The sequence below is a fragment of the Neophocaena asiaeorientalis genome, unplaced genomic scaffold (genome assembly GCF_003031525.2).
Source record: "Neophocaena asiaeorientalis asiaeorientalis breed wild unplaced genomic scaffold, Neophocaena_asiaeorientalis_V1.1 scaffold226, whole genome shotgun sequence".
NCBI classification, from domain to species: domain Eukaryota; kingdom Metazoa; phylum Chordata; class Mammalia; order Artiodactyla; family Phocoenidae; genus Neophocaena; species Neophocaena asiaeorientalis.
Window position 1 is genome coordinate 7,174,164 of NW_020173037.1, and position 22,940 is coordinate 7,197,103.

General features: G+C 40.0%; 1 protein-coding gene across 3 annotated transcripts in view; it reads right to left on the reverse strand.

Annotated features, from left to right (window-relative positions):
* Positions 1-234: 234 nt before the first annotated feature.
* CA8 (carbonic anhydrase 8 (inactive)) overlaps positions 235-22,940 on the reverse strand; it is a 210,899-nt gene continuing 188,193 nt past the window's right edge. For all 3 annotated transcript variants that reach the window (XM_024742665.1, XM_024742664.1, XM_024742663.1), the window contains 2 exons: positions 18,439-18,608; positions 235-942 (listed from right to left, as the gene is read on the reverse strand). In XM_024742665.1, coding sequence (XP_024598433.1) covers positions 18,474-18,608 — 135 coding nt within the window. In that variant the 3' untranslated portion in view covers positions 235-942; positions 18,439-18,473. The remainder of the gene's footprint in view (positions 943-18,438; positions 18,609-22,940) is intronic.

A 22,940-nucleotide genomic window follows, 5' to 3' on the forward strand; every position in this document is an offset into this window, starting at 1 on the left:
TTTACATAAATTATCTCATTCTATCACATTCTAATTGGCCAGTAGCACTTAAAATTAATTAAAATAAGGATATGATTCATCTTCAAAACAAAGATCTCAATATGCCAAAGTGAAACCTATAAAATAAAATATTTTAAAGTCTTACAAAATGTACAACACTAAATTATTATAGGATACTGTTAAATTTATGTTTCTATCATGGAAAATAAAGCTATAAAATAAAGTATCCACTTTCTCTTTAGCCTATTTATTTCTTATACCTTTCTCAAATTCCTAGAAACCTCAGCTTCTAATATGTCAAATAAGTATGATTAGATTCGTATAATCAATTAAATCCTTTAACTAAGAAAGTAATATATAAAGTGAGTATTATGTTCTTACATTAACTCCAAAATCGTGTTTTATAACAAATCACCCTGACATTAACCGTGGTATGAGGGTTGCAAAGTAACATGAGATGTGTTTTTTACTAATCCTTCACATTCCATTTTGGAGCTGTATATGCTGTTCTTGATCAAAACTCTCTTTTTATTATCAAGAATTACATTATTTTCTGAATGAGTGAATTTTCTGTTGGAGACAGGAAATGAAGGACTGCGAACGCTGGAAATGTATTTTTCCTCAGTATTAATACATGATATATAGTCATATTAATAATAACTCTGAAAACTAGTTTCATTTCTTCTACACATAAGCAATAAACAGTATGTGCAAAAATATGAATACTAGCAGCAGTGATGCGGATACATAATATGGGGTTTCTTTTGAATTTACAGCCATTTCTAATATTTCATTAGAGCATGTGTACAGGCAGCTGTCACAGATGTCCATTAAAGCTCGATTAGAAGAAGACAAACAATGCAGGCTTTGAGGATAAACCGAAGCTGCGGCTCAAAGTTTCCGTTTCTCACCCATGGGCACTATAGGACCACTGTCTTCCTCCTTTAAGGCAAAGAGAAGGAACCAATTATGTTACTGACATTCCTCCAAGGCAGACTGGAAAGTCTTTCTACAGTTCAACGAGACAGCAAAAACGAGAAGTTTCATAAGAAAATGTGGAAATTTCAAAAATATCTTCGTGCTCAAGCTTGTCATCTCTGCAATTTTTCCACAAAGTCTACCATAATTTTATTTCTCTGGCAGAATCTATTAATGCAAAATTTCATAGAGACATGTATTTTCAACCAAAATAAATAAACGAACACTTGAACTGTTTTCTAAACAAAAAATTTACACGTCATGCATAATAATAAATAAAAACAAAGCTTTTAGTTATTGTCATTAATTTCCTGTGTAATAACTGCAGATGGTAACTGTTTGAGCACAAAGACCACTGCTTCCTAGTCCCCAAATAATGTGACATTTCTATTAAATAAATCAGGAAATAATAAGTATAGAACACATGAAACGTACATTTTGAGAGAACTAATAGTCTTGCCATTTAGAAAACAACATCAGCTAAGATTTCAGTTCAATACATCTACTCGTGCTGCCAGAGATGGGACTGAGGGAACACACTTTAATACAGTTGCTAAAAATAAACAAGCCCAATCTTTTGGACAACAAATACCTATTAAAATTTAGAGCGCATATACTTTTCACCCAGAATTCTACTTCTTGGAACTTATCATAGAGATATAACCACCTAATCATACAAAGATTTTATGTATAAGGATATTCACTGAAGCAAAAAAAAAACTAGAAAAAGCTAAATAATTTCCTTCCTTAATAAATTATGATACATAGCACATGGAGATCAGCTCGGTGTTTTGTGACGACCTAGAGGGATGGGATAGGGAGGGTGGGAGGGAGACGCAAGAGGGAGGGGATGCAGGGATATATGTGTACATATAGCTGATTCTGTTGTACAGTAGAAATGAACACAACACTGTAAAGCATTTATACTCCAATAAAGATGTGAAAAAAATAAAAAATAAATTATGATACAATGGAATACTTTAAAATTGTTCATACATGGTATGTGGGTGGATATGCTTGTACATATGTACATATACATGTCCACACCTCTATGCATATGTTCACATAAATACATATAATTTCTGGAACAATTTATTAGAAAACATTAATAATGCTGGGGTACATATTTCCAAACTAAAATTTCAAATAAGATAGTGAACCATGACCAAATCTTTAAGATTATGCCTCACAGAAGTGATTTCAAAGGTAAAGTAGGACATCGTTTGTGTATGCATTTGACAACTATAACCCAACACATTCACAAATCAAAGTGACTGGCATAAAACAGGCTGATGATCCAAATTGTGAAGCCTCAGCATTTTAGAGCTTTTAAAAGGAGCCTAAAGGTCGGCACGGATGAATTTTTTGTAAAAGGAAAATACCTGGAGTCCCCCATTTCCTAAGATGTGTTCCACGTAACTCTAGAAGTTGGGTGGAAAAAATGAATCTGTATTCAAAAAATACTGTGGAAACTCTGATTACATAGAGTAAAATATGATTCTTTCAAAGAAAACCATGCCAGTCTCTAATATGCTAATGTGCACGGTCAATCGGCAGAAGAAGATTATATTCAGGATTCTTCAAATGTACGGGACAGTCACGTCTTGACTTCACAAACGTCTTGATGGACCAATGCTCTGTGGGACACATTTGGGAAAGGTTGGTCTAGAGGCAGAGACTCCAAGTTTATGAAAGTAATTCAATCACGCTTTACCCAACTACTCTAAAAGTTAAGCTACCATGGTCTAAAACGTCAATTAGACAAAAGATAGGTAAGTAAATATTCAGTCACTCTAATGACATGAGGTCAGGTCTTACCCAAAGCATTTTAACTTTGAACATACAACCAGAGTGCAACAGGTGCACAAGCGCTCAGGTGTCTTGTTCATTTTAAAGCTCTAATGGTTTGATTTACAGGATTCTCAATAAATGTAGAATGAATTCTAATTCACCTGAGTGTGGACTCTGCTGGGGAATTTAGGTTGCTCACTGTTAAAATCTCCCTCACAGGAAAACTAAAGTTAATGCCCTATGCTTCTTGAATTTTTCTCCTTTACATTGTTCAAACAAAGAAAATGTCACCTCCCAAAGCCAAGGCACTCTGAGGATGATCTATGAGCTCCCCCCGCACACACAAGAGATGGATGCTTGATTTCATTCACTGCATGATACCAGATTAGCTGGAAAAATTACAAAAAAAATTTATGTCCCTGAGTTCAATTGATCACACTCTGGGGGTGTGGATGTGGAATCGGAAAGACTCAAGTTCAAATCCCAGCTCTGCCACCAACTGGCTGGAAGATTTTAGGCAATCTATTTGCCCCTTCTGAGCCCCAGATAGCAATACCTACTTTGTAGGGTTTGTGTGAGAATGGAATACGACACAGATATAATGTGACAACAGTGCCTCCTGGGCACATAACTGAGTGACTGGTGACTATTTCGTTGATTTTACAGACATCTCACTAAATGAAAACTGAACTACGGTATGGCCTATTATTTTCTACAGCATGTGTTTGACATTTACTTTTCAGCACTTCAGAGAAATTTTTCGTGGGATGGAATCATACTTGATCTCATCTGCACTGTGTTCCCAAGGCCCAACACAACATTTGGCTCAAAGCAAACACTCCAAGAAAATGCACATATGTATGTCTGTGTACGTGCGTGTGTGCCCACGCATGCGTGCGTACATACATTAAAAAGTATAACAAAATGACAGTAGCAATTGCTCCTGTCATTTATTTAACGTTTTTACTTGTATAAAAAGTTAAATTTTGGGACTTCCCTGGTGGCGCAGTGGTTGAGAGTCTGCCTGTTAATGCAGGGCACACGGGTTCGAGCCCTGGTCTGGGAGGATTCCACATGCCGCGGAGTGGCTAGGCCCGTGAGCCACAACTACTGAGGCTGCGCGTCTGGAGCCTGTTGTCCGCAACAAGAGAGGCTGCGATAGTGAGAGGTCCACGCACCACGATGAAGAGTGGCCCCCGCTTGCCACAACTAGAGAGAGCCCTCGCACAGAAACGAAGACCCAACATAGCAAAAATAAATTAATTAGTTAATAAACTCCTACCCGCAACATCTAAAAAAAAAAAACGCTGAGTACAGAAAGAGCTTTAAAAAAAAAAAGTTAAATTTTTAACATTTTTATTAACGTTTTTATTTGTATCAATATTATACATGCACGTAGTTGAAAAGGTTAAGTAGTTCTAAAGGGTGTATTATGAAAACTATCAGTTTCCCGTCCCATATGCCACCACTTTGGTCCTCAACTCTTTGAGCTGATTATTTTATTAATACTATAGAGCTAATCAGTATGATTGCATTACTCCTTTTCAGTTTTAGCATTGTCTGTCAACTTTCCCTATGGAGAATGTCATTTGACCTTCTTTCCTCCTATCAGCCCCTACCTCTCTACACACACACACACACACACACACACACACACACACACACACACACACACACACACACACAACTGTAAACCCTTCCCTTCACTCCACCCTCCCAATACAGTTATATAATAATTTGGGTTGGATCAGTATTTGATTTCTATCATTGTGATGATGTAAATATTATTCAGAACAGAACTACATGTATTAATATATCATTAATTTTCCTTTCTTGCACAACTTGTTTACTCTGGAGTGAATCATTATCTTGAGTTTTTTCCACCTACATCCTCAATCCAAAACTATCTACAGTTGTCTGACTCTCCTCTCAAGAAGTTAAGACATATCATGCAGTCTATCAACTTCGCCTTCCTGGAGGAAGCTCTTCTAGAACCTTCTCAACTGCTCACATCTGGACTCACATCCTCTATGCTGGCTACCTCACTTCACCATCATTCTGGGAATCTCCTTTGCCTTTCTCCTTTGTCGGCTCTCCTGTTTCCTGGATCCCACATCTGTTTTCTTGGTTTATGCCATTTTGGTGAAGCACATCTTCCAGTAGCTTCCTGGGAAATAAATTTTTAATGACCTTGATATCTGAACATGACTATTGAAAGTTTGGGTGAGGAATTGTAGGTGGGCTCCAACTTTCTCTCAGAATTCTGAAGGTCATTCTTCCCTGGCTTTTAGCTTCCAGTATTGCTGTTGAGAAGACTGATATTTAAACTCCAGGTTCTCTGAGTCTGACTTGTTTTTTCCTCCCTGTAACTTCTCCCTCCACGTTCAGAAATTTCACGATGATAGTGCCTTGGTGTGGGTGCATTTTGATCTACTGCCCTGGAAATTCAGTGTGTCTTTCCAATTTGTAAATTTATGTCCCTGAGTTCTGAAAAAGTGTTTTGAATGATTTTGTTGCTGGTCCTCTCCTAAAATTTCTCTGCTCTCTCTCCAGATTTCCTATTATTTGGATAAAGAAATGACACTCGGAATACACAAAGGTAATCAGGCTGACTTTCTCCCCTTTGGGACCTCCTCCCAAATACCCATTTATCTATATATAAATAATAAGAAAGCTTAACTATAAAAGGAAATGTTCTATTGTCCAGTGATCATTGTTCATAATGAGACCTTGAAGTAAGGCCATAATCCTAAGAAGTCTTCTAAATCAAAAGCTATTTCAATATAATTATAACAGATGCCATCTTTCATGTGACTATTTCTGAACCTTAAATGATCTTCTGTGAAGAGACCCCTGGGGATGAGTGCAAATCAAATCACCATTGGAGAATTTCCTACAAAGCTATCAAAAATTTAAAAAGCACATGTGCCCACGTGTCCTTCACAAAGGCTGCTGCAGGTCACAGGGCTGACCTCAGTTCCAGTGACTTTGGCTCAGCTAATTGATAACCCACTGCCACGTCCCTCTTTAAGTAAGATAATCCAGTGTAAAATCTCCAAAAGAAGAGTCTTTTAAGAAATAGCGAGATGCTAGACGTGAGAACTCTTTCCGAATGCTCTCGGGGCAGTTTTTTCTCATGCTGCTTGGATGTGGAGTTAGCTGGGTTACCTGATTCGCTCCCAACACCAGGCTATAAGCTCCTCAGGGGAGTCTATGCTGATAATGTGTATATTTGCACACAGTCCCCAGAATACTGCCATACACTGAACAGAAGGTTAAAAATAAATGTCCTTCCTTTACAAGCAAGGGTAAGACAGGAACCTTCTCTTTCAACACACCCACTAATACCAGTATCAGGTCAGGAGGAAGGAAAATAAACAGAAAAAGGAGAACGAGGAAGGAGAAGGCCAAGAGTGTCAACTGCTTTTGAAGATTTAAAGGACACAGGGTGGGAAACATAACACAGGATTCGGACATAGAAATCCAGGCATATCCGAAATAAGAAAGGGAAACCAGGTATCACTGCTAATTAGTTAACATTATTCTGGGAGTTCTGGAGGGTGCAATAAAATAAGAACTAGTAAAATTAGAAAGGAGAAGCTGAAATTGTCATTATTTACAGATGTGACCAGGGTCTATTTAGAAAATACAAACAATCAACTAAAATGTCACTGGGAACTATATGAAAGGTCAAATAAGAAAACCAAGGACAAAGCCAAGCAATTATTTTTTCACTGAATAAATATTAACCAATATAAAAATGTAGTGAAAAATGACACTGATCAAAATTGATGAGTACAAAACAACAATCGTGATAGTAATAGCTCACATCTGTTCAATGCTATGCATTTTACCATATTTTGTTTAATCCTCACAACACCTCTAGGAGGTATGACTCTCAGTATCCCTATTTCACAGACAAGGAAACTGAGGCTGAAAGAATATCAATAATTTGCCCAAACCATGGAGCAGGAGGTGAAAGTGCTATATTCCCAATCAAGCCACACCCCAGGCTGACTCCAAAGTCCAAATGCACATCCTGTAGCAAATTCATTCAGAGGAGAGAACTATACAGCATCTAAAGAACATTAAAAAAAACTTTAGTAAGCATAGACCTATGCACTGATCCTTGATAGAAAGATTCAACATTGTAAAGATATCAATTCTCCTTAAATTACTCTAAGTACTCAAGGCAATCCGAATCAAAAATTCTAGCAAGATTCTTTTTCTTCCTTTTTCTCTTTCTTTCATTCCCTTTTTCTCACCCTCTCTTTTATTCTTTACTTCAATCCTTCTGGTAAAATGATCCTATCGCTTATCTGGAAGAATTAAACACATGGAAAGAAGAAAATTCTGCAGAAGAGATTAATAAGGGATCTTGTCCTACCAAACACTGAAATATACACCAATGTCACAAACACAGTGGGTGGTGCTCATGAACAGACAGATTAATGGAACAGAACAGGAAAGTCAAGGCTAAAACCAAGTATTCAAAATGCAACAGAATCATTTCTAATCAGATTGGCAATGATAAGAAATTTGAAAATACTCAATGTCAGTGAAGGTGAAGAAAAATGTGTATTTGGACACACGGTCAGTGGAAACATAAAGGGATACAACTCTTAGAGCAATTTGCACATATATAGTATTACAATGAAAACTCTCTGACCCAGTAATCTCGCTACTAAGAAGTTTTTAAGGAAATAAATGCATGTTAACCACAGTACTGTTGATTATAGCAAAGTCTGAAAATGACCTAAAATGTACAATAATAGAGGAACACTCGATACACTTTGGTACATAATTAAAGTCAACTTATGTACAATCATTAAAATGTACACATGTATCTATTGAATGACGTGAAAAGATACATCAAACAAGCAGACAGAAAAATATCCTGCATAATATAATCCCATGAGGAACATTATATGTGTGTCTAGTTGTGCTTATGAGAGATATGCAAAAAGAGAGATCAAAAGAACAAAAATAATGATAAAGGTAACATTTATTAAATACTTAACACTGTGGACCAAAAACATGGTAAGCACTTTAATTGCATTACTTCACTGCATCTTCACAACCACCCTATGAGGTAGGTACTACTATGGCCTTCTTTTAAGTGATGAAAAAAGAGACTTAGAGATATTAGGAACTTTGTCAAGGTCACACAACTAACAACCAGTGGAGTCAGAATGGAACCTAAGCCATCCCCCACTGAGCTATGGGGGGACCTCCACGTTCACCCCAGTGTTCATGGTGACTGTCACCGAGAGGAGTGTCTGAGAGATCCTTGTTGCTTCATTTTGTTCTGTACTGTTTTGAATTTTCTGCCATGAGTATGTATCATATTCAGAGAAATCAAAGGGGTTACTCTTGCCGCAGAAATTTCAATAGGTAAACGGAGATGAACAAATTTCGAGAAGGTGAGGAGTAAAAAGGAGATGACAAAGAGGTGGAAAGTATACAGAGTGATTGATTTTAAAAAGGGCAAAAATACCTTCAATCCATGGTGCAAGCATAGATTAGCATTAACCCTTAGGGAGACTATTAGCAATGTGATACCAAAAATGAAAACACAGGTGTCCTTTTCCCCTAGAAATCTCATTCCCAGGAACTTATCTAAAGAGATAAGGAGACAAAGATATACAAGGACTTCATAATTATTTGCCCTTTGTTATTTGAAAGGCGTAGTGAAAAGAGCTCAAGGTTTGCAGTGAAACCTACCTGGGTGTGAACCCTGGCTTTGCCCTGTACTGACTGTGACCCTGAACAAGTTACTCAACCCCTCTCAGCCTCAGGGTCTCCATCTCTAAAATGGAAATAAAAGCACATGCCTCACAAGATCGTTTTGAGGATTAAATGAGATAAAATATAGCAGAGGGTCGGAAACATAAAAAAGCAGCTGTTCTTTCCCCTTTGTCACTCACTAGTATGTGTCACTTAGAATGGATGTGTAAACTTTAACTGAAACTCAAGGACACATCAGATTGTTTGGTATATTCTGTACAACTCTGCATCAAAGTATCATAAAACACTAAACTTAGCTTTTAAAGTTCTTCACAAGTAAACCTATGTTACACTATTCTGACACTTTCTCAACCTCAATTAGCAGGACACTAATTAACAAAACTGTGTTATACACTACAGCACGTCACATTTTTCTTCCTCCTTCCCTAATCCCTAGTGTGCTGTAAGGGTGATTGAATATCTAATTACTTCTTAATTGAATGCACATATTATACATTTTTCACTAGGTTCAAGCTTAATGCTTTCAGTCCAGAAATCAAAGTCAATGAAATTAAGTTGAAGTGGGATTTGGGCAACTATTATAACGAGAGAAGCTTTGTATTATGTCTAATTATAAGTAAATGTGGATTTTAGCATTATATCCTATGGAAATATTTCAGGTCCAGGAATGTGCCATAAGTGACTAATTTAGATGATTAATAACATTGTTATTCTTATTTACAATCTTTTATTTCTCATTATAGTGATTTAATTGCTGGGACCCACTAAATATAATCATTCTTGAAAGAAATGGTACCATTAGAGAACCACTGGCTGTACCCATACTAAAAACAGAATGAACACTCATATTTGTGAATAATTACGTGAGTTTCTCTGCACTGTAAAAGGTTACAGGAGCTCTCACACGCTGCAAACACAAGAAAAACATAAATCTTGGAATACTTGGAATACAACTGGTTACATTCATCAAAAATATTCATTTATGGCAAACCATAAAAAATATTACTATCAAAATGGTGTTCCAATTCAGTTCTTACTTTACCAGGAGAGTGTTTCATGAGGTTCTTTTTTTTTTTTTTTCCCTTTTGCATTATGCAGGAGTAGGAGAACCTCTGAAGTAGGTACCTCATACAATGAAGGTTTGTTTGCTTGTTTGTTTCTAGATGTGGGGACCAATCATCTATAATAATTTAGCTGAAGACCTTTTCAGGCAGAAGACTAGATTAAATAACTTTTTGAGATCCAGCTCGACTCCATGCTTCTAAGATGCGTCTGAAAATATTTTCTGCAGACAAGCCTTAAAGACCTTTATGTATAAAGTATAAGAATTCAGAAATTTTGCAGGCATTTAAAGAAGTACTGTGATAGAAAACAGACCCATCCAAAACCAACGTGGTTTTATTGTTTGAACAGTTAATTTACTTTGAGAATGGTGTTACATAGTGGCAAATTTCTTGATTGGAGAAACCTCCATATTATCCAACAAATATTTCAGACTCTGTCCAAGATATTGGGCATTGTCTAGACTATTTCAACTTTGTATGCTACCAAAACAAGTTTTCACTGGCATGTTTGTTTAATTAAAACTGAAGTATCATACCAGTCAGAATGGTCATCATCAAAAAGTCTACAAATAACAAATGCTGGAGAGGGTGTGGAGAAAAAGGAACCCTCCCACACTGTTGGTGGGAATGTAAATTGGTGCAGCCACTACGGACCACAGTATGGAGGTGCCTTAAAAAACTACAAATAGAACTACCATATGACCCAGCAATCCCACTCCTGGGCATATATCCAGAGAAAACTATAATTCGAAAAGATACATGCACCCCAATGTTCATTGCAGCACTCTTTACAATAGCCAAGACATGGAAGCAACCCAAATGTCCATCAACAGAGGAATGCATAAAGAAGATGTGGTCTATGTATACAGTGGAATATTACTCAGCCATAAAAAGGAAGGAAATAAGGCCATTTGCACCAATATGGATGGACCTAGAGATTATCATACTAAGTAAAGTAAGTCAGAGAGAGAAAGACAAATATCATATGATATCACTTATATGTGGAATCTAAAAAAATGATACAAATGAACTTATTTACAAAACAGAAGTAGATCCACAGACATAGAAAACAAATTTATGGTTACCAAAGGGGAAGGGGGGGGGAATAAATTAGAAGTTTGGGATTAAGATATAAACACTATTATATATAAAATACTTAACCAACAGGACCTACTGTATAGCACAGGGAACTATACTCAAAGTTTTGTAATAACCTATAAGTGAAAATAATCTGAAAAAGAACAGATATACGTATAACTGAATCACTTTGCTGTACACCTGAAACTAACACAACATTGTAAATCAACTATACTTCAATTTTTAAAAAATGAAGTAGTTGAAAGAATATGGCAAATCTATTTGTACTAACATATAAATATCTCTAAGACCTATATAGTTAAATTGACAATTTTTTGGTATGGCTTTTTTTTAATACTTTAAAATACACTGTTTCTCACCCTTGTGGGTGGCATGTCAGTATCTACTTTTCCCTTACCTGGTTTCTTCTTTAACAAACCCTTTTCCCTTCTTCAGGAGATGGCTTCCATTCCTAACAAAGGGCCTGGAGCAGGCAAGTTCCTCCACTCTCAGGCCATGATCCTTCCATCACCCTCATGCCATTTCATTTCTATGCTGAGATTTCAGATCTCCTAGGTTTTATATGTAAGCTATTTGCTATGTTTAGTTACGATTAGTAACTAATACAAAAGAAAATGAAAATATTAAAAAGAAGGTTGATCAGGGGACTTCAGTCTTTTCATCATGTTTCTGTATTTCCTCGATAACTGCTAACATCCAGCTACGTATCAGTAGATGTAACGCAGGTCAATTTTCCAAAACCCATTCAAGACTCTGCAACTTCACAACTGAGACATTTAAGTCAGATGCCAATCACCCAACCTTCCACTGTGGATGGGATTAACGAACTACAATACCGCCACCAGCCCCCAGCGACAGATGTCGCCAGTGAGTCCTGTCACCCTTTCGCACTGCACTTAGCCATGGATGCAGAATCCTTCTCAACACTCTAGACAGCTCGTATCAGTCAATCAGGGTTGACGCGCAAGTTTGAGGGCTGTCACCCATGTCTTTTATTTTTACAAATCTTTCTTCCACAATCCTATGTAGAAGAGAGAAGGGTGTTCCTGCAACAGCGCAGGTGAGAGCTGATGCTAACTTTATGGGTTGTGATGGATTTGGGAGCTATCCAAAGGCGAATCTGTGAACTGGACGATAAACTGGAAATGTGAGGTGAGGTGAGGTGAGAAGGGTCAAGTATGACTTGAATTCCTAAGAAAACTGGAAGAAAGCCAAGTCTGCGAAGGACGATCATATATTCAATCTTTTATGTATTGAGTGTGAGACGCCTCTGATGCATCCAAAAGAAAAGTGAGGCAAACGGTTGGGCATCCGATTCTAGAACTTAACAGAGAGACCTGGTGTCGGCAGATAAATGAGAGGGTCATCTGCCTTTGGTGGTAACAGAGGCTGTGGGTGTAGATGATCCACCTACAAAGAGAGGAGGCGCCACAGGCTGAGGCACGCGGACTCCAACAGCAAGTGGCCTCCAGGAAGGTCCCTTTGTGTGCTGGGCTTTCACAGTTCCCTGGGTCTATGATGAATCCGCTTTCCTAAGTCTCTATGAACTTCATCATGGAAAAGAGGAACTGGAAAGGACAGACAGTAAATGAGGAAGAAACTGAAATGAACGCTTCTTTGTGAACAATGTTTTCTTAGTAAGTCTCAAACTGGAAAAATAAAATTTAAAAATTGGCTTGAGGAAATTACCAAAAATGAGCATCCATGAGGAAAAAGACATAATACTACATGTTTAGAGGAGATAACCTGGTCTCGGTGATTTTCTTATGGAAAATATATGAAGTTTAAAATCATGAAAACTACTATATTTAGGGTATCATAATATATTAATGGTCAACATAAAAGCTGACCCATGACTGCAAGATGTTCTCTTCCCTTCCTCCCAAACACAATTTTGTTTAAATTCATGGGTGGGGAGGGGAATAAATCATTCAGGAATTTTTACCCACAATAAATTAACCTTTCTAATAGTGAAAAAAGAAACAAAGGACAGATACGGAAGCAGGGATTATTTTCCTTCTTTACTAATCTCGAAGAAATGTCTATACAGCTTTGATACTTTTCATTCTTGGGTTAAGAACAATTTTTGTATCACAGAATCAAAACATAACAGATGGGTTGACCACCCTTGGTATTTTGGCCTTTTCCTGAAATCATACTGAGAACCTTTAGGAAATCCATTCATTTTCGGGCAATTCTATAGGATACAGTAAATAGAAAACAGCTCTACCATCAAGCTTTCATTTCTCACCCTAATGCTGTGCATCATATTGAATTATTGGAGTGAAGTCAGTCCAAGTTCTGTTGACTGAAGATACGGCTCTGAGCTTTCCATTTATCCTGAAAGGATAATAGCTTTTACCTACTTGGTCATTCAGAGTTGACATTATCCCTTTCCCACAAATCCCCTCCTTTTCCATAATGGCTTAGTCTTTTTTAACCTCCAACTCTGTTAGGTTATAAAAGAAAGCTGCTATGAAATTGATGTTAGCTATAGCATTTATTAAAGCTAAGAAGAGAACATTATTAATTGCAAAAGTATACATGGGGAAGAGTTCAGTACAGTCTGAATGTGACTCAAAGACCCAAAACGGGTCTTTGCCCAAATACGAGTGTAAGTTTGACACAGGGATCAGATACTTGTTTAATAACCCTCTTTTTTCTTCTTCCTTTTTTCTGGTTTTTTTTTTTTTTTCTCCTCATCTATTTGGAGCACACATATTTTCCCCTTTTAAGGAGGGTAAGGGAGGTTACATTTTTTTTCTGGAGAAAACATTTTTTATTCATAATTATATTAATTCTACGGCTAAAATATATGCTGTTTAATCATATTGTTTTGTTCTAAAGCTAAATCAACTCAAGAAACACGGTTTTATGTAAATAACAGATCTCACAAAGAAATAAATTGTTAATGTAATTGGAAATAATGTTGCCAAGAAATGTAGGCTATTTATTTACCTGTTTACAGGGAGGTATTTAAAGAGCTCTGTGGCGTTGGTTTTTACAGCAAATAATTATAATTAACTACAGTTACTGTAAACATGTGTGCAGCTTAAGAATATTCGAGTCACGGGGAAGCAGGCAAATCTTTGAACAGTCAGCACAGCTTTCTAAAAATTGGTTAATAGTTAATGAAACAGACAGGCAAATAATCATTTCACTGGAAGGGTAGCGCCAATATTATCATGCCAAGGGCAGCAAGGAAACTGGACATAAAGCTTGGTTTTATTTTGGTTTGTTATTAAGATTTGGTTCTCCTGCAGCGTAAAGAAAGTTCAGTGGGTAAACTGGCTCCTAGAAATCTGAACTAGCCCTGCACCTGGGTGACTTATGTGCTAACTCTTTAAACAAGTCCAAAACCATAGCTCATACTTCCTAAATGGTAATACAAAAAGTCACAGATAATTCATGGGAGTAATAAGTCTTGGTTATCAAAACCCTCCAGATGTCTAGACATGTCATGCAAAAATAAATGTCATTTTAAGCCCAAAAACTGAAGTTATTTTAGTAAAGTGTAGCTAAAATAAATCTGAATTATTTTGAACATTTTTTAGAGAACTATCAGAAAAAAAGGTTTTTTTTCCTTTTCAGTTCCAAGAGCTTAAATGAAACATTCATGCATTAAATTCAAAGTCTGACTGTCAAGTCATTTCACTTTAATAAAAATTTGAATTACCTGCCTTAGGGCATTATTAAATATCAAATAAAAAGCACACATCCATAAATCTGATTTCCCGATATAATTTTTATGTAGCAGTACGACTAGATTTGTATTACACACTTCAAGATAAAAGGATCAAAAATGTATTCATAAAAGGATACGGTCAGAAGTGAAGTCGCCTTTGAAAGAATTTCTGCACCATTCTTAGGAATTTGGGGGAAAGTGACCTCCTTTTAGTAATCTCAGCCACCAAGACAAGGACATAAATCCATCCTCTCTTAAAATATCTAAACTGCAATTAATCGAAGACTGAAAATTACACACTGTCCTCCTATCGTACCATGAATATGAAGTATCTGAGATATACGTGATCTTCTCATAAACATTTAAGAGTGTGTGTGTGTGCGTGTGTGTGTGCGCGCGTGCGAGAGAGAGATAAAGTAGTGATGGTTACTTAGATATTTAGAGACAGGCAATTCTGGTGTAGGACCAGATATGGATCAAAAATTAAAGCCAATAATCTTACTTCATAAAAAGCGTCATTTATAGTTACCTACATTCAAAGAGAGTATACCAAACCTACACTGGGGAAATTCATAAATTCACGTTCACCAACCTCACCGCCCCTCTCTGCCTGGCCCTCCAACCGGGTCGTGCCCGTAGCCCTCCGGACCCTCACTCTGCACCCATCTCCCAGCTGTCTGGCAGCGCTCACCTCTTCTAGCTTCTACCCAACCCTCCTTAAACAGTAAAGCAAGTCATGAAACGCTGTCTATAAACCGCCACCTCCTTCCTTCCTGTGATAGCACAAAGTGTCCGTTCCCATAACAACAGTCAGTCTCCACGTGTGCTGAGGGCCCCATCCCCTGGCAACTTTTCAGGGACTTCACTGCTAGGACTAGCCCCTCGAGAGACAGCACCTTCAGCCCTGCCCATCCACTGGCTCATTCCCCCCACACACACACATACAGAAAAGTTTTACTACTTCTTTTGTTTAAAAAAAAAAAGTCTCATTCCCACCACAAAAAAGGAAATGATATATATGGGACATGACAGAGATGTTAGCCAACGCTAAGGTGGGAATCATATTGTAATATAAAAATGGATCAAATCAAAACACACATCGGACACCTTAAACTTAGACACGCTTGTCTGAAGCTGCCACCACAAGGTATCTCCACCCCCTCCCTTCATGCCCAACTTCTGCTCACAGCAACCGCCTCCCTCGTCCTCCTGCCACCCTGAGTGCCAGCGTGGCGACGCTCCCTGACCTCTGTCCTGCAGTGCTTACAACAAGGGGCCCCCAGGCAGGTTGCTTGGGTCCAACTTCCAGTTCCGCTGCCCAATGGCTTTGAGCAGATGACCTAACTTCTCTGTGCTTTGGTTAACTGGTCATAAAGCATCCCGTAAGATTTTATGAACATCCGAGGTCATCCCCATGTAGCATGAGAACATTATACGTACACACTTGTACGTATAAAATCTCTATGCCCACGACTCCCGCATCTGTTCAAACGCCTTTTCTGATCTCCGCTCTCGAAATTCCAGCTTCCTTCACGCCAGGCCCACTGTTGTGACTGACAAGCCTCTCTCAGTCCCCTCCCGCTCTCCATCTCAGACAGAGCCTCTTCCGGCTTCCCTCTTGTCACTCAATGGCACTCTAGCCACAGTTTCTAAAGCCCCAAACCCCGGATGTTATCTTTGATATTTCCATCTCCCCCCACCCTCATCCAATTTATCCCTAGATATCACTTTCCAAGACCCTTTCACATATGTCAGCTTCTCTCCATCTGCACTGCTCCTAGGCTGGTATCCATGCCTGCATGCCTTTCACCTTGGCTACCCAGTGGACCTCTAAAATATCCTTCCACCGCCACAGCCTGGCCCACAATAATCTGATCCATTTGTTCTCCAGCCACTGTGATCTCCTGAGAAGGCCACTCCCCTGAGCACGCTTAGATCTCAGCACACTGACGATGAAATAAAGATGTCTTAACACGGCTGCCGAGGCCCTCTAAGTCATGGGGTCCTGCCTGACCTTCCCTTTTCATTTCCATACCCCAGACTCCCAAGGCTTCTTTCAGGTGCATCAATGCATCAAATTTTTATCACCTCCACAGAGACTGGGCCCTCGGGGTCTCTGCAAAAGATATTCCCTCTATCTGAAACCTCCTTCACTCCATTTCTTGGTTCTTTTCATTCATGGAATTTATTAACTGTGTATTTTTTAACATCTTTATTGGAGCATAATTGCTTTACAGTGATATGTTAGTTTCTGCTGTATTACAAAGTGAATCAGCTATATGCATACATATATCCCCATATCCCCTCCCTCTTGCGTCTCCCTCCCACCCTCCTTATCCCACCCCTCTAGGTGGTCACAAAGCACGGAGCTGATCTCCCTGTGCCAGAAGTGTTTGTTTCTCCATTGTCAGGTTCCCCATCTTAGACTCTAGCTTTTATGAGGGCAGAGACCACATCTGTTCTTCTCATCTCTGTACACACAGAACCAATCACGTAGTAGGTGCTCAATAATGATTTCTGACTGAATATTATTTTAATTCTTTAGTTCATCCGTTATAAGGCTCAGCTTAAAGCCCTCTGGGATGTTCTCCATTGTTAACATATATGAATTACTGAAAGTTCCTTCTCATTCCTACCACAGGTGACTTTGCCTGGCCTCATCATCATCATCCCCATCATCTCATCATCTACTGGCTGACACAGAAACTGAGAAGGAACGAAGGACTGGAACACAGTTGGCTGATACAGGACACACATAAGTTCTAAGGAATTTCTTGTTACGTGCCATGATGGATTCAAAGTAAAATCAACACGTTTCAACCCTTAAGAAGCTTGAAATCTGACACAGGAAATAAGAAATATACGAATAGCTAATTGGAAGAAAAAATGTGAAACAAGAGGTACGATATAAGGGACAAGGAGAGAATTCCTGCTGAGGACGGTATGCGAGTTGGGCCTCTAGTCGGCTAGGGTTTCAACCAGCAAAAGGAAAGGGGGTAAGGACTGGGTGAGCAAAGCACATTCACAGAAGAGAAAAGACAGATTGGCTGGAGTACTGGGTGCATCTGTAGAGTACTAATAGAGGGGCAAGAAAACTGGAGAGGGAAACACATGGACAACGGGTCACCCTTTAAAATTCCTGTATCAGCTGTCTGGCTCGTGAGACTGTGAGCTCCCTGAGGCCAGAGATTTCTGTTCCTCTGTGACTCCCCGGTCCATTGTACCCTTCACACGGGATGAGAGTACATACTCGTAACGGTCCATTAAACAGTCCGAGCTCTGACCTGACTCCTAGGAAGCTGTTCCAACAGATGCTTCCCTCTTACGAGAAGCAGTGGTTTCCCAGCAACACACACTGACCTAGGTACACGCCCTTGGGCAACCTACAAGGTGAAGAAGTAACCCAGTACAGAGGCATTTATGTATATTTTGTCTTTTCCATATTTGTGATGTTTTACTTTGTTAGTCCTTAAGGGTAAGGAATACAAACACTGAATTCGATATATTAAAATGTACAGATTAGGTTTTAATCAGTACAGAAACTCCTACACTCAGATAATTAGCAAGGGCTTCTTGATCTATCGAATAAAAGCACTTCCATAGGACAAGTGTTTTCATTCGTGCCAGATCTGCCCTCACCTACCCACCCCGATAAGCAAGACGACCAAATCTGCACCGAACAAGGGCCACTTTGAGGCTCAACAGGTCCCCCAGTCCCTTCCCTTACGCTCCCCCATCAACAGGAGGTGACAGCTGCGGTTTCAAGGGTGCGACAACATAGTAAAGTACCGAAGAGGTACTTGCATGTCACTGCTCCCCTGCCTCAGGCACCTTCCCTTATGAAAGCCGATATTAGAGCAAAACTCAGAATGAAAGGCTGCTCTGCTCGAAAACATAAGGACTGTAGATTTCTGTCCAACACGGCATGAAATTTGTACGAACCACCTGACTCATGATTAATGGGGCTTGAGAATGTGTCCTAGATTTAAATGAAGTGCGTTGACAATGAGAGTCGCTTTGGTGTGACAGGCTCAGCTGTGTGTGCCTCATTTTCCTTGCTTAATCCGAACATACCCAGATGAAGACGCACCGGCTTCTGCTCTCTTCAGCTACTGAAACGCGGCTCTAATGACTCTGTCACTGAGTGGCTGAGTGGGTCTAAAGTTGTCTCCCAAAATCCCATCACAGCCTTCCACAAGCTCTGCCCCTTTTGCATGTGTCCTCAGCCTTCGAAACTCTTCAATCTGAAAATAAAAGCAGAACAAAACAGATTAACCACTTACCGGCCATGAACAAGACTGCAGTTTCATCAATGGCTTAAAATATGCATAAATTATAAGAATTTAGAAAGAGACAATTAAAATTAAACTTCAAAGAGAGAAAAAGAACTTCATCCTTCCAGACCGAAGACATTAGACGCAACCCCTGCAAGAAGAATGAAGACTGCAGAAGCAGGGATGAAGGTCTGCAGACAACCCAAACTGCCACGGAAACCTGCTGGATCTGTTTGTACAAAAATGATACACACTTCTCTCAAGAAGCTCTTATGGCCGCCTGTGACATGATGAGAAAAAGTGAACAAATGAAGCAGTGTTCTGAAATGCTTCCCAAGTATCTCTTTAAGTAATGAATTCTGGTGTTACTGTATGCTAACACTGACCAGATGTTAAATGTATCAGATGGAGGTTTTTTCATCAAAAGACTCCCTTTGATGTTTGTCTAGCCCTCTGGAGAGCACAGGTCCAAAGAGTGCCTCCGATTTTCCAAAAGTTTAAGCCCATCTTCCTCCCTTGGCAAGAGCGATTTTCAAGTTCATCTCCCTTTTCAGGAGGCCTCCCCAGATACCGCGGTTTCCTGTTACACACGAAAAGGTTCCCACAGTCCCACGGGACCGTTCCCATCAAGGGCACTGCAGTTTCCCTGACTTGCCGGGTCTGCACCTCCTAAGAACCCATAGTCTGCCAGACACAACCCTCTGGGAAGTGTCTGAACAACAAGTAAACACGGGATAAGCATTCTCCAGGCTCACTGCCATCTAGCAGTTGACTTACCTCTGTTAAGTCGTGGTCTGTTATTTCATTTAAATGCCCCATAAACTCACATGCCACAGATATTCTTCCTTCCTTATACAAAAGGAGAAACTGAGGCCACATGGGTTAAGGAAGTTTCCAGATTAGCCGGGTCTGACAATGCCAAGTCCAGCTGCTCCTTTCCCAGCTTCACAGCCACCTCTTCAGAAATTCTAGTCATCAGTAGACCCTACCTCTGGCACTTATCCCAGGATGTTGAGCAAGTGTGATCTGAACAGCATCGATCCACCAAAAGTTCACCATCTGTGAATCAGAGGCTTCTGCCTACAAAGGTTCATACAGCACACCCACAGACTTCTCCCAATCATAAGGTGAAAAAAATGCGAGAGATTAACTAATTCAGGGTTCGAATAAAAGTCTAGAGACCCCTAGACTTTAGGGGACCCATGAAACTCCTGAATGACTTGTAATAATTTCCCTGTGTAGTAGTTTCTTAAGAAGAGGTTCCTGACTCCAAAAGAGTTGAACCTCACAAGATTCAAACCATTCATATATGCGTCGGAAAACAAGAGTTGGGGAAAATTAAGTGGCTTGTTAGATCAGAACCCAGGTTAGCAATCTGACTTCTGATGTTCTATTTTTCCATGTCTTCAAATACTGTCTGATTTCACTCAATGGGATACGCCTGATCCAACTAGAACTGTCCTGTTTTTTAAAATAACTGCCACGTGCTGTATTCATACAGAAGTACCGGTCAGCTAAGCCATCAGCTGTTTGATCTCCATAGTGGTCTTCCACTAGACCGCCACAGGGTCTTAGAGGGGGGAATATGGCAGCACCCATATTGCTTGCTGCATCTGAAAAATGTCTAGAGCCACGGCGGCAGGAGAATCCCCCGTAAAACACATCTCTCTGAAATGCCAATTTTTCTGAAGTAACCACCGCTCGGAACCCTTTAGTCACTTCAAATGGTTTCAAGTACGCACTGCGTTACCTCATGCTGAAATGAGACAGAGTGAGAAAGGAACAGAATAGTAGTCCAGGATAAAAGTCTTCAGCAAAACTCAAATGTCATGGCTGCACAGAGACTATCATTATCACATGTATCAGGATGTACGATTTCATCGATTTTTAATGCTACTCTACTTAAACACGGTATTTGTTTTTAGCCAATTTGAAAGAGACGGATGGAAAGGACAGAGCTCCAACACTTCAGAGACAAGTCCTCACCTTCTGAAGGTAGCAGAGCTGAGCAGCCACTCTCCTCTGAACCCGGGTGGCACGCCAGTGGGTCTCAGACATTTACTGCGACCTCCTTATTGCAGGACCCCGATGATTCACTCAAAGTTCTGCTTTCTTCATGTGTGCATTTAAAGGGCTAATTTCTAGGGTCTGAGGTTTGGCACTCATTAATTTCAGTAGTTCCCGAGGTCCTGTGCACATCCTATAATAGACTTATTTTGACTTACAGTTCATGTCATCATGTTAGAAGAGAAAAATAACACATAAAAGTCGGTGTTCTCATCTTATTCTCTTTCATCACCAGGCGATTAACCATGAGTTAAAGGAACCGAATTCCTTGTGGTAGTAGTTAAATAGAGGGAACAAAGCAAATTGTACTTAAATAGTCCATATATGTGTATATATAACGAGATTTCATATATATATATATATATATATATATACACACACACACACACACATATCTCTCCACCTTTCATGTACTGAACCTTGTTGTTCTGGTTTCATTTTCTTCTACCCCATTATCTAACTTTGTTTCTAAAATCACTGCTCTCTCTTCCTGACCTTTCATCCCTAAAACAACCCTCATTCTGTCACTGATCAGTCCTTAACCTGATCTTTTTTTTTTTGAGGAAGAGCTTAGAGAAAAGAACTTTCCTTCCCCAGGAACACCGATGTAAACTTGCCTATCATCCCAATCCCCAGCTCTGGGCTCGGCCACTGTCGTCCCATCATTAGGATAGTTACTAATGAGCCACACAGATCGAAACTCACTCGAGACATAGAGATTACAGAGCTCGTGACTCCACGGGAAGTGCTCCGTATCATGGAAGATGCTGAAGAAATACAAACTTTCTCACAAATACCTAAAAATAACGCATTTTAAGAAAGGAAAGAGGGAGTCTCCCAGGAGCAAGAGAAAGTCCTAGAGTTACACTGCTTAAGGAGAGCAGCCGCCAGCCGGCCCCACGTGGCCACCAAGCATTCGAAATGTTGTTAGTCTGAACTGAGATGTACTGGAAACGTAGGATTCATACACACGAAGTCAGACTTCGTATGAAAATAAGGATGTGAAAAACCTCATCAATGGTCTGTTACACTGATTACACGTTAAAATGATATTTTTGATTCACTGGGTTGAAACAGACTACCTGAATTAACTTCACCTGTTTATTTTGACTTTTTTTTACTGTGGCTACTAGACAATTTTCTCTCACATATGCGGCTCACGTGGTGTTTCCATTGGACAGGACTGGTCTAGTGCCGCCCAGCACACCAGCCTTCAGGCACTCAGCGTTCTGGGGTTAAGACTGCTGACCTCAATTAGCTGGGGACATAAATGCAGGTAGATGAGAAACAGTGGTTCTCAAAGTGTGCTTCCTGGAATAAGTGCCCCAGATCCACCAAATCAGCAACTCCGGGGTGCGGCCCAGCAGTCTGTGTTTTTTTGTTTGTTTTGTTTTGTTTTGCGGTACGCGGGCCTCTCACTGTTGTGGCCTCTCCCGCTGCGGAGCACAGGCTCCGGACGCGCAGGCCCAGCGGCCATGGCTCACGGGCCCAGCCGCTCCGCGGCGTGTGGGATCTTCCCGGAACCGGGGCACGAACCCGCGTCCCCTGCATCGGCAGGCGGACCCTCAACCACTGCGCCACCAGGGAAGCCCCAGCAGTCTGTGTTTTAACATGCCCTCCCGGGGGGGATTCTGTTGCACACTCAAATTAGAGAAACACGGACACAGAAGAAAACGCACAACAAATGCTCCACATCACTTGGAATCATCTTCAAACGTAACCGTGCTGGAGTCCCACAGCATCCTGGTCTGCAGGGTTAATGGCCACTCAAATCCCACATGGAGCATAAAAAACGCCTGCTCCTCAGAGGTCCAAGGCCAGATGGGCTCCCAGACCCCACAGGCCACAAGCATCTGTGCCAGAAATCGGGCTAGGAAGAGTCCCACTTTTCAATCCACAGGAAGTCAGAAATGGGGAAGGATGAAGAAGAGGCGGGATTGGGAGGAAACAAAATTTAAGATGGTTTTCCGAGTTCTAACGGGCATATATCCACACGGTGAAAACCAATAACGACATCCATATTCCTCTGTTTCACTGGCGTTACTTGAAGTTGAAAGAGAAAGAACTAAACAAAGACAGACACATCTAATTTGGGAAAAGTAGGTAAGTTAAGAAATAGAAACAGATGAGTAAGAGGAACGTGCAGAAAAAGTGGGTAGAAAAAAGACAGGAAAATGAGAGTAAAACTGAAGAATCGGGCTTCCCTGGTGGCGCGGTGGTTGGGAGTCCGCCTGC